Below are 13,751 nucleotides of genomic sequence, written 5' to 3' on the forward strand. Positions count from 1 at the left end.
GGCGACACATGTATATGTTGTCCCTCTGTACTTTCAAGCTCTCCTCTTACATTAGCATATTGGTAGCATATGTCGCGACATATCGTTCCTCAGGAAACTACATGCCTTCCGCTCAAGATGCGCCTCAATTATAATTGTAAAGCTTATAAATTTTATTTCCAATTAAGTTGGTAATCGTGGATATTTTTTCGTCATCTTGCCCTCTCCCAGTATTGTTAATTAAATATTTTACCTACATCAATATACATATATTTTTTGGAATCTAAAGATATTAATTTAATAAATTATGATTTATTTTTCAATATAATATCTTTATCTCAAAGTGTCATCGAATTGAAAGTAGCATGGCGCAACATTCCACTTGTGAATCAGTTGCTGCTCACTTCTGATATACGTCATACACATATGAAATACGAAAAGCGAGATCAATCGAATCCCCCTCAATCCGCGCTGGCACATCCTTTCCGTCGATCGTGCGCAAGGCCTCCGATCTTCCGTTCGAAGCTGATATCGCTCTTCCGTTCATATTGCCAAGGAAGAGTAGGGACGTAAATCATCGTGAATTCAAAGCCCGAGGCGGACAAGCGAAAGCTACGGCAACATCGAATTCAACAACGTGCCGGAAACCCGAAACTAGTAACAAACAACATAATTTACCGATTATGACGTCATGAAGTTTCTGCTTCTGGCACTATTGAGCTGCATCTGCTCGGCCGACGATCGACGCTTCAAGTCTATCAAACAATGGGCCAGAAAGATCGACATCTCGAAGACTGACAATATCACGCCCATACCGTTATTGAACAAATATGTGGATTTGATGACGGACACCGTGAGGCTACGTCACCATGATGATCGCATGAGTATACGTTTGAGTCATTTTCGCGATGAACTACATCATCCGATTAGACATCGACGTCACCAATTTCGATCGATGGAACCGAACGGTCTGGTCCATGACTTTAGCTGGCCAATAAAGAAGGAAGCGGTGGTCGAAGGTGATCTCGTGCTGGGTGGGTTGATGATGGTTCACGAGAGGGAGGACACCTTTACGTGCGGACCCGTGATGCCTCAGGGAGGTGTACAAGCGTTAGAGGCAATGCTCTACACCTTGGATATCCTCAATCAACGAGAAATTGTTCCGGGAGTTAAGATCGGGGCGCACATACTCGATGACTGCGACAAGGATACGTACGGTCTTGAAATGGCGGTAGATTTCATCAAGGGTACGTACTCGTAGATTTATTGAAACTTAATGGCGAGCTCTTTATTACTTCGTATATAATTAATTGTTCTCGAACGAAAGGAAACAGCAAGTTGAGAATGATCTTTTAAGATCGCGTATTTTCATCTTTACGTTATTATCTTTCTATTCAACGATCGTTCATAAAAATTATCAAATATCAGAATTCATCGTTTATTACTGATTGTGAGATGCATTACAAATTCAATAAATAACACGTATTTATTGAATATTGTTTAATATGTGAACTTATTCATCGTTTGTGGATCGCTCTCTAATTAATACAGTACTCAAGAGAAAACCCGTACTCTCTTTATAAGGCTGCACTCATATATGTCAATGTGTGATGGAACATAAATTTCTCATCAAAATTGATGTTCGATGCTAACAACACATATTATCAGTACCCTATTACGTGAATAGTATTCAGTGAAATCATTCACGTTTCGTCATTGTCTCGTGCAAAACAACATGTCATCAATAATGATGTTTAATAACAGGTTAATATTATAATACCGCAATAAGCTCTCTTTTCGTTGGCCATTCATAATGCTCTAAAATGCCATGCATTAGAATAATTTGATACTAAAATTTATTGTGTACTAAACGTATTTTTTTTACTCAGATTTTCAGAAATTATTAGAAATAGTAATAGATTCGAAAAATATAACTATATATAAATACTAAAATAAAGTTATATGTGTTAATTGATAAAATTTCAATCAGATTAATAAAGTTGAATAAATTGGATGTCGATATCCGAAATATATCACGTATTAATTTCTCATATATCATACCTTTAAAGTCTATTAAAGAAGATCAAATGTTCGTTATTGTGATAAACGCAAATCAATTATATCTCTAGAAAAATTAATTACAAATCTATAAAACAGTTATAGAGACATCGTATCTGAAAAATGAAGATCGGATTAGATCAAACAGTCACGTTTCATAACACGAGTACGTGGCAATTAAGACTGTTAATTTTTATAAAGCCGGATTTTTCTATATTTATATTGCATATTGCTGTAGCAAAAACAGAGATATAGTATGAATATCTAAGTTACTGCTAAGGACGATTCAGACGAAATTAACTTAGCACAAGTACTGAATATTTAGTCAGCGCCTTTACGTGCTCATAGAGAGCGATTTTTTAAAAATTCTCTTTCCGAGATGAATTTAAATAAAAATCCTCGCCCGCGGTTTTTTTAGGGTAGTCTTCTCTCTTCTTGCACGTAAAAAAGAGAGACGTGCCTTCCAAATGATGTAAGGATGGCTGCTAAAAAATCAAGCAGCGGAAAGCGAGTCGCAGCTCGCAGCCATCCGTTGATTCTAAGCGGTGGAGTAGAAAATCCTAGTTCGGTTTATGAATTTCAATGCACTCCGGGAGATAAAATGTCATGTCTCCTGCGTGAGATATACGTAAGCACGTGGACAATTTTATTCACGACAGCTAATCGTTTGAAAACTTGACTGCTCTTGGCGTAAGGATTATGCATGACGTATCGAATTGGTCTCGCAGGAAATACGTAAAATTTGTAATACGTGAAGTCAAATGCTCTGCATATTCGACAGTTACGACAAACATGACCGACATATGCGTAAAAGGTTACGAGTACAGCTTGAAAAACTCACTTAAAAATTGCGCAGAAGGGCACTATATTTCTATCTTAATGCGTGATATATATGGCTATCCACAGTTAGCTCTACTTTATAGTGCTCTATTTACTTCTCCGCGCTACTCGTTAATTATTTTTCTTTACTACATTTACCGCGCGACGTACATTCTTAATTCTACTTCCGTCCTACTTCCCTAACGTAGCATGATCAAAAATGTTTTTGCTACAGGCTTACAAGATCATACATCTCCATAGATATCTGTTTATCCCACTTGAAGCAGCAAAAGATAAGAGAAAATTACAATCTTCATTAAAAGTAATTTTTTTAATTATTAAAAATTAGCTAAATTATTTTAAAAAAATAATTTTGCAATAAAAATTAGCATTCCTATAATCGTTAAGTTTCTAATGAACGTATTATGCTAATACTAATTTGTATACTCGATTATTACTTAATTTACTCATTTTTATATTATGATAATTTCTAGATGTTTTGTGTATCAGCAAAAAATAGTTAATGGTCTTCATCATTTGCTAATAAGTTTGCTGAATGTAGTTAAATGAAATGAACTTAAATTTGATCACATTATATGTAAAAATAGAAAAGTTATCTATATACGTGTCTCCACTTTTTCCAATTATATGTTCCAATTATAACTATTATATTCAATTTTAAGTGTACCTTACAGATTCCAAAGCGTTGTAATCTTTTGGGTTGAAAATTTGAATATCCTTTTACTCCCGTTTTTCATTAAAACACAGCATGCGCGATATTTCAGAGGACATGCATCACAATTTGCAACGTTCATTGCATACGGATAGCTTTCAAAAGAAAAAAAAAGGGAAAATATGATCTATCTGGTACAAAATGAAAAACGTATGCTATATACATTCGAACAAAAATGTTCAATTTAAACGCTAATTTGGAAGAACAAATTAACTTCGCAACTACTTACGATTCGTGCAAGTGATCAAAAGTTTGGCGCAGACTGTGTATATCACGATGTATACGCACATATGCATTATTCATATTCAAAAAAGATGCCAATAGGTGCCATAACAGATTTTTCCTTAAAGTTTTATTTGTCATTATTTATGTATTTTATGCGTTAATTAAATGCAGGAAAGTCTCAGTTATAACAAAAAATGATGGCAATTCAATTCAGTCGTAAATAATTATAATTCAATGATCAAAGAAAAATAAATGCAACGATTATAAGAGTTTATTTTCACATTATGCGCAATAAATTTAAATTAATTTGAAACTGATTACAGTAAATAATGTATATTAGCGCGTCAGTTATGGTTTTGACGTGTAATTTTAGAATTAAAAATTGCACAGTGCATTAGCGCATATTAGTACAGCATACAGCGCATAAATTTAAATGACTGTTTAATTTAGTATTCGCTCACTCTTTTGCTGTGATGAGAAAAAGTATTAGTCACTAGATTCTACTTCATAGATGCCCTGTCTTTATGATCCTAGTTATTAAATTTTGTTACAGAACGACTTGGCACGACTCCATTATACGGACGATATAATCTTGACGTTAATAAATACGGAGTGAAAACGTACACCCGGGTTGTATTAGCTGTATAAATTTGAAGGAGATCCGGGATTACATAAGCACGAGTTAGGGTTGCCACAATGGATAATTATACCTTGGAAACTTTACACCGTTGTCTGAAAGAAATCGTCATTCTTAGTAGATCTTATCCTCACAATAACGTTGGGAGACCGCGAAAATTTTCTCCGATATTTCGTGTCCGTCTGTGCCGCGAGTTTAAAGTTTCAATGCGTACTTTGTTGTTACGGGAAAACGAATTATTATCATCAGTTATCTATGTCATGACGATACAAAACTTTTTAGCTGACAATTTTAACAGCTCGAGATCACAGCAGAGCAACTTGCCATCGGGGTTGAAATTTCTCACAATATTTATTATGTTCCTATATACCTTTTGTCTCCTACAAAATTGCAAGATCTGCGAATGAAAACTATTTAATCTTTTCATTTTAAAAAATTTCTCTATTTGGAAAAAAACTGTAGTTAAATAAAAATATAGTTATGTGAATTAAGTACTCGCGTATAATTGTGAAGATTGTTTCTAGTGTTTCTATACAGTCACACAGCGTTGTCAACGTTCATTTATTATCTTGTATTTTATTTCATTATCCTTCTCGACAATTTTGTCATCGCATGCATACAAAATTTAGAGAACATTCAATATCAATAAATAAAATAAATCTAAAGCAATAAAATTGAGATAGGTAAAAAATAAGATCACATTTCAAAGTCGTACGAACAGTCGAAAAAATCACTGTCTAAAAAATAGGATTCTTTGTCATCAATATTTGTCATTTTTTTATCTCCTCTGAACAAAAGACAGCGACCGCACGTGTTCGACTCCTTTGACATCCATTCACGTTAGATATTCGATCGCATAAATTTCGGCAACCCGCATTACGATCCGTGATCACGATAGACGTCGACAGACGAGACGGGAAGAAATGGGTGATAACAAATGGTTCAATGTACCTTCTTACGTGATGACTTTCATCAATGTATGAAATAAAATAAAGTAACTTCTGTCATAATTAAATCACCTAATATAATGCAATGCATATATTTTTCTATAAATAATAAATGTATTGTAATAAATTAAACAGAACAAGTGAAATTGCATATCTCTTTCCGTCAATTTTCTTTCTATATATTTATGTGTTAACTACAATATAAAATAAATATAAATAAAGGGGTATATTTAATAAAATGCGTAACAAATTTTTAAGTTACTGATTTATTTTATAAAATTATGCTGTTTATTCATAAAATATACGTTTATCCACTTCTTCATTTATATCTTATTTACGGTGTTCTTTGTGACAACTTTCCTGGCCATTTTCACCATTTGAAACAGAAATAATTAATAATCCCTTAATTTAATTAAAACGCTCGAACAAAGGAAATTATGAAATCGACTTTAATTTACGCGCATACGTGCGAGATGTGATACTATTATACTAACACTTATGTGTGGTTATCAAAGCATCGCTCTCCTTTAAATAACATCCAGCAAAAATGATTTCGGTGTAGTTTGTGACTTCCATTCGCTATCTGCAAATGATATGCACTCACGAAACACGCGTCTTTTACCGTTCTTGTGGAAATTTATCCAATTTTATCTGATTGTATCCAGCGACAAGATAAAAGTATCTTTGATTTGAAAAAAAAGAGGACATAAAAGGAAAAGAAAGAAAGAGGACAAGAAGTCGTAGGGAGATTTCGGGGTTTACGTCAGTTATCGTTTACTACGACAGCCTCTCGGTGAATTAAGGAAACCGCAGTTAAACCAACTGGTGAAATATATATCCGCAGTTTCAGGGGACATTCCAAGATGGCACCGATGGGAGCTTTTGCTCTATTTTATCAATTCGACCCTCGGGGGCTAGCCGCACCGCGGAAAAAGCGTCCAACATAGCTTGCTATTTCGCACATGAGACCATCGAACGATTAACCTATCTCAAAAGCATTCATGAAAAAGTTGAATCAGCACATACAATTTATTCGTCGGAAAAACGATGAATATGCAGATAGCATATTTTTTAGGCTTCAAATTGAGCAGAAATGATAAAGTATTATCATAAGTTATTTCGCGCTATTTAATAGATGTAACCGAACCTATTATACAAAAATATATGCATAAGATGATTATTTTTTATCGATTTATTATAATAGTATATTGATATAACTGAAAATTTTTAATTAAATCCTATGTACGATATACTTAAAACTGTAAATATAATAAAATAAATTGTACAAAATAGAATTCCTTCGAACTTTTTTAATCTCCACGGAATGTAAGTTTCGAGCTCATTAAAATTTCCCATTTTACACAGCAATAAATTACGCTGGGTAATGCATAAAGAAAACAAACAAATTGATAACCAACAAACGAGAGTGGACGTCATGTCAATTTTTTTTATTTGTTTATTAAAATAAATCTTGTGGTAAAGAGATTGCAATCACTTAATAAGTAATAAGTTATTTCTTCTTCTAATTTTTTTAGAACACCAACTTTTATTTCCTCTTTTACTCTTATCTCATTGATTATTATTGTGCTTTATATAAAGCGTTAGCATTGTCAACATTGTTTCATCAGGAGGTAATAACACGTACGTTTCAACAATAAAACAAAAAATATCGGAAAGCTACAATGTGGAAAGCTTTACAAAAATTGCACAAAAACTTTAATTCGTACCACATCCATAAATTAAACACTGTAATGAATTCTTTTACCATCGAATAAGTACGAATAACCAGATCTCAAATTAAATCAAGTATCAAAGAAGAAATTATAGAATCTCAAATTTTAATTAATAAATTAGTACTATTTAATGTCAAGTATATAAATAATATTAATTAAAATTAATTAAAATAATTACTTTGATATATGTGCATACTCTCTTCTGATAAAATATTTCGCGAACTTTATTGTACGACGATGTTATAAAACATTTTAGATTCAGATTCAATTCGCACTTATCTCAAGCATAGAATTTCACTGGTTCAGCAAAAGTCCCGATAAACATACGCCGATAACCGGAAAGAGCTCTCCCGTTAGGGCACTCGTTTGGAAGGAACGTGGTAAAACTGTAGTCCACGCGACGCGTACCAACGTCCCGGCAGTTATTCGTTGCCCACAGAATTGCTTCCGCTCCGTGAGATATGCGCGTTATCTCCATAAACGAACGATATTGCAAAAAATAGCATTTCACTTTATCTCAAAAGGGGAGAACAAAGTACCAAAACGTACCGCAGTTAAAAATATACGCGCATTCCGCAAAAAAGCACGCGTATGCAATTTGTAGAAATATCCCCTGCCAGATTTTCGGACGCTTTGCAATTCACATTGTTGATACGCATTGCATTAAATGATATATCCTCGGGAAACAATTTCGATTGTACCTGAGGGAATGGCTGACAATGTTTCGTTAAAAACCGGCAAAAATCGATTTCAACTTGCTTGCTGCCTGGCGCGAAGTGACAACCGTTCATGTTTTTTTTTTTTTTTTTTTTTTAATAAAATTGCAATAAAAAAATTGAGGTTGACAATGTACTCGTTAAAAATACTTATTTTACAGATGTTCATCAATGCAATTTTGCGCAAGGAGTAAGTTACAATGCTACGTTCAACATGAAAAAAGAGTAATATCTTTTCCAATTAAATATAAATGTTGGCTAAAAACTAACAAAGCTAATTGAAGTTCAGAATACAGCAATATTTATGATATTGCAATTTACGTTATTTACTTAAAAATGTATCACTCCGCATAATGTCATAATTGTATAATTATTAAATTCCATTTACATTTGATTGTGATAGTTTATTTAAATATTACGAAAATGTCCGTTTGAAAACATAATAAAGGTAAAAAATCGATCGTTATATCTGAATCCGAATTAATCTTACACGCTGATACGAAACACGCTACTAAAATTAAAACCTTAGTACCTCCGGTCGTCTTCCTTTTTTATCAAGACAGAAAAAACAGTTCAAATATTACATCTCTGCAGAACGTATGATTTAAACTCACCGATCTCATGAAATTTTATCTCAAAAGTTTAATCGGGAGCTTTTCACGTTGATAACGAGAAAACTAACCGCGATCCGCGATTAGAAGCAGACACATCAGACACGCAGCACGAAATGTAGAAAATTAGAAACATAATAAAAGTATAGTGTTTTCTTTGATCTTTAAAACGAACACACAATCCCCTTCGACGTCACGATATAGCTGCTTCGGACACATCACATTTCAAACATCGCGGAATCATCGAACACTGTCACAAGAGGAATAACATGCAAAATCTCCAAGACTTCCACGATATTTCATCGCGCAATGTTCCATTTTGTCTCAAAAAGAAAACTATACGACTTGTTTTATAGCAGCAGTATATTGTGTATCATGAAAAAACTAAGCAACTTTTTGCGCATAATTTCTTGTAAAGAAGAATTCGTTTTCTCGTTATACACTGTACTTTATACATATTTTTTGCAATACCGATGAGCTCAAGCAGAATAATACAATGTTTCTTTAAAAAAAGAAGACATAGTCAATAAAATTAAATAAAGAGTACTCGTTAGTTTTCTCCGTCCACTCAGCAATTCTGCGAACAAAGACGGAAAAAGGAAAAAGGGAAGGGCTTCACTTCGAAGAGTTACCTTAGAAACGACGCGTCTCGTGTGACGCCCCAAGTCACAGTAGGCTCTCTTTTCTAACTCTCTATTATATTGGTTCTTTTTTATCAAGAGGGTCAATATCGGAAATCTGTAAGTTCTGTCAAACTGATAAAAATACTATCATATGTTTTCATTCACGTATCACTTTCAACAACGATGATTCAAAAATTTTATATGGCTCAACAACGGATCTCTATCTATGTACAATGTAACATTTTGTCAAAACTATGAAATATATGTAGATCAGAGAATCAAACATACGAAGTCGCGGAACAATTTTTTTAGATAACAATATCATTTTAGCTCAATAAAGCAGTGATCGATCAGGTATTTAGACACTGCTCGATTTCATATGTATAACTGTAAAAAAATGCTACAATTTCTTTCTTATACAAAACATAGCATTGATAGCTTCAATCAATTGTAACTCACATATTGTAATATCTTGCTATATATAATTTCTTGTATTGTAACAATATCCTTTTATTATTTAAAATATTAAATGAGAAATTGAATACAATAACATTGCGTAAATAACGTAAGTAGCTTATATACGTCTGAAAGAATAAATTTGAAGTTTAAAACCTTCATTATTTAAGATAAAAGAGCAAAAAATCAGGACATATATTACTATTCATAATATTCAGGATTTTGCCGTATATAGGAGAGAAAGAGTATTTAAAAATAAAATTTATGTAATAGTAATATAAGTCGACTTATGCTATTATTACGTCCAATTCCTCACATGTTGTACCATTATCCCGATTATAATTCCAACGTAAATCTGTATTTGATGTGAGGATATAAACCTGGTCGAACAACTGTATGTGTATTATAAAGTTATTACGGTTTCTGCTTATTCTGCAAAATTGTATACGAGAATTATTCGGGTTACATAAACGAAATTAAATGCAGCTTCGGCCATAATTTCTGCAGTACTATTCAGTCATTAATTTCATATCCGATTAGCTCAAATCGAAAAATGATATCCTTCTCTGGACATTCACATCATATTTATAAATTGTAAAATAATGTCGAGTAATATAATTTACCAAATTGTGAGATCGCGTAAATTTAGTTTTGCAACTTGTTTATATCTTTTTACGTGTAGAATCATTATTACTTTCATCACCTTATTGGTAATAAAAATTAGTGATTTTAAATTTGTGCACTCTTTTTCTTGCAATATACATTGATCAATGATAAAGAAATATTTTAAAACATAAAATGCCCGTCACGTTTCGTGATATGGAAGATATCTCCTTTAATTCCTTATTGCGCTCAAGACGCAACTCGAAGTCTAGTCTGCTTCGTTCGCGTTTTCAATAGCTACTTGAATACCCGGGGTTTTTGCGATGCAGAACGTTTTGAGAACCGATCCGACTCTCAAAATACAAGAGAAGTCACTTTCTCGAGTGAAATCTTTAAAGAATAGTTGAAATTCACCTTTTGGAATTATCTCACGATAGTGCGAGGATACGTTAGCGGTAATAATAATTTAGATATTAAATTGAATCAGTAATTATTTATTCCAAATCTAATTTATATTTTGAAAAACTGCCGATTTTTGTACAAGTATATTTTTTTATCATATATATTTAGAATAAATAAATATTATTGATGTTAATAAATATTGAATTTCATATTTATAACTAAAAATTCCTGTCACATCACGTTAAATTAAACTAAATTTTATTTTTTCATTTTTACTCGTGGAATGTTTTCATTTAATATTAAAAATTAAATAATCTTTAAATAATTTCTTTATAAATGGCAAGAAAATCGCTAGTATACCCTCTACATGCTCATTATAATTATTTCTAAATTTATTTTAAAATTTCTAACAAGATATCCAAAAGTAAAGCAGCGTTTTACAATAACTCTACAAAAAGTTCACTCGTACTCTGCCTGCGTTTAGTCAATAAATAAAATATGACAACGTGCAATATTTCTGCAGCTACCTCATATTTTATTGGCAGCCATGAAATATTATAGACGTAGATATGAAGCTAGAATAACAAGTACAATTTTGTAGTTTTTAAACGTGTCAATAATATCCAACATTTTTATAAAAACTGTTAGAAAAAAAATACCTATATCTTAATAACGTTCCGGATTTTTTTATAACGCACTTTTATGTACATTCTGATATTTCTCTTTTAATTTTATTTTATACATATGTATGCATTTATGCATGTACGCATGTATGCATGTATATACGTATATGTACGTATGCATACATGGTGCATAGGTGAAAAGTGAGACAGTATATTTATATGAATTTTTGTTCAGTATTACTATAAATACTGTAGCAAAAGATTTTCAATTTTTATCAATTCTACATAGATTTTTATTTTATCTATTCTACATTATAGATATATCAATTTCTCACTCCTCGATCTGAGAAAGAACACTCAAAGATGTCAAGGGACTCGCATAACTCATTTCAAAATGATTAAATAGGAACTCATTTCTTATTTCTGTAATGATATCCTCTTTTAAAATAATCGCCTTTGTTATCGGAGCAGAGTCAAAAAAGGAAAACTTCTTTTGTCGAAGAAAGCTTCTTGTCACGCTGTTCTTTTCTGTTCGTTCAGCTATCCTAGTCCCACGGGTTTACATCTAGCAAAACACCTATCACGTAACAAAAACGAAATAAACTTTCGTGACATCCTGCTCTTATTTAAAACTTCTTTTACTTTTAACTTGTACGCTCACAGAATTTGATAGTAGAGCATTGCTTGATAGAATATAGTTCAAATTAATTATAAAGAGCCAAAGAAGAAAAAGTTCTTCTCTTTATTTGTATTTTATTTTAACAGAATTTGTAGAAAAAAAATCTTAATTAAAAACTAAATTAAAGCCGGTTATTAAGACACCTCTGCATATTTCATATTACGCATCAGGTTGCTTTAATTACCGATACTTTTCTCAATATAAACAGGTTAAATTGATAATTTTAATATCATTGGAGATGGAACGGCCGGAGAATTCGAGCAATAATGAGAGAATGTTCCACATCGCAATAGGGGGACGAAATTCCGCGTTAAATAATAATCCGACGTATTTTCTAATTATTTCGACCATCCAATTTATATACGAATATTGTCAGCTGTTAATTTTCGAATAATGCGCTTTGTCTTTTTTTTTAAATACAAAAAGAGAATATTTAATTACATATATAAGCACATACACACCATACACGAGACTCAATTTTCACCAAAAAATGGTCAGTTTTAGAACTGACATATTATCGAATATAACTGTTAGACATTTAGCCGTTTCACAACATTAATTATTTAATTCATGATATCGCAATATTAAATTTCGTACCAAAGTAATACGAGATTTGATATCATGAGAGGGTATCTTAAATAAACTCGTATCGCTACTGTATCATACGTGACTGTATCGCTAAAACAAAAGCAGTGTGTAAGATAAAAAGCCCATTTCAGATGTTAGTAGTGATGAATAGTAACGAGAACATTTCAGGCCAACGACCGCGACCGGTTCGGTTCGTTCGTGCTCAAAGATAGTAATAGGAAATGAGAGATAATTTTGATCTGACCATCGCGCATCGGTGGAAGGTAGATATCTTCTACTCCTTTTGATCGAAGAACTCCTGTAGAGGTGATCGTAAGCGCGGAGTTCCGAATGATACGTTATCTCGATCGCGTTATTAGATTGCTCATTGAACGCCGTAATCTTTCTGTGTTCCTTCACATATATTAACTAAGTTCCCAGGTAACATACCTACGTCAAAATGACATAAAAAACTGGCGATTACTGGTCCAGTGATGTCAGATGACCAAATAATACCTAATTTAAAACGTCTTTTTGTGTCTTAATAATGTTACAAAAACATCATAATATCGTGAGTTTTAAGTTATTTTTATAAATAAATGTTTTATAAGATACTTAACTGAAAATATAAGAATGTCTGCAACAAATCCTTGATCAAAAATTGAGTTTAAATTTTTTCAAGTAATAAATAATTGTTTCTATTGTTACATGTCTCGCATTGCGCAATGTGTAAGTTACTGCTTGATTAGCAATATTTTGTATTAAATACTTTCATTTTTATTATAACTTCAAACTTTATATTTTTGCTTTCTTAATATAATGTTTGGTCATTTTTGGTCATCTTCCTAATTTTGACGCATGCCTGCTAGCTGAGTTAGCACGTGAGTAAAAACGCGATTATAAAACTTGCGACGTGTTTATTTTTGCAAATCCCGCTTGCAGAATAAAATCTTATAAGTTCCAATGTTTGAACTGTCATTTTAAATAAAAAATTTCAGTGTGAAATCTTCAGAGTGAAAAATATACATTTTCGATGTCGTTCAATACGCTTTCAAATATAGATTCGGAACGTTTCATAAATCTTAACAGGCTTGTGACTTTATCGAATTTTCGATTGAGTTCAAGTTGAGTAATGCGAATACTATCGGTTACACTATATGTAATACTCTTTCAATATCGTTATTTAAATTAAACACATTTCGCATAAAATCTTTTAAACATGATGCAGATTAATAAAATTGCCGCCTAGATTTATTCTTACAGATACTGTGAATATTCGTAATGCGACGAAGTCCCAAACGACCTGATTTTCTAAAACGAGGAACATGGAAATCGAGGGG

The 13,751-nt window shown here is 32.3% G+C and overlaps 1 protein-coding gene across 7 annotated transcripts in view; it reads left to right on the plus strand.

Annotated features, from left to right (window-relative positions):
- Glurb (metabotropic glutamate receptor B) overlaps positions 1–13,751 on the plus strand; it is a 121,814-nt gene that overhangs the window by 62,698 nt on the left and 45,365 nt on the right. For 3 of the 7 annotated variants that reach the window (XM_071779225.1, XM_071779226.1, XM_071779228.1), the window contains exon 2: positions 324–1,226. The exons of 2 other annotated variants lie outside the window; for them this stretch is intronic. In XM_071779225.1, the coding sequence (XP_071635326.1) occupies positions 671–1,226 (556 nt within the window). In that variant the 5' untranslated portion in view covers positions 324–670. The remainder of the gene's footprint in view (positions 1–323; positions 1,227–13,751) is intronic. 2 more of the 7 variants (XM_071779227.1, XM_071779229.1) reach the window with 1 other exon arrangement.

Source organism: Temnothorax longispinosus, chromosome 5 (assembly GCF_030848805.1).
Source record: "Temnothorax longispinosus isolate EJ_2023e chromosome 5, Tlon_JGU_v1, whole genome shotgun sequence".
Lineage (NCBI taxonomy): Eukaryota > Metazoa > Arthropoda > Insecta > Hymenoptera > Formicidae > Temnothorax > Temnothorax longispinosus.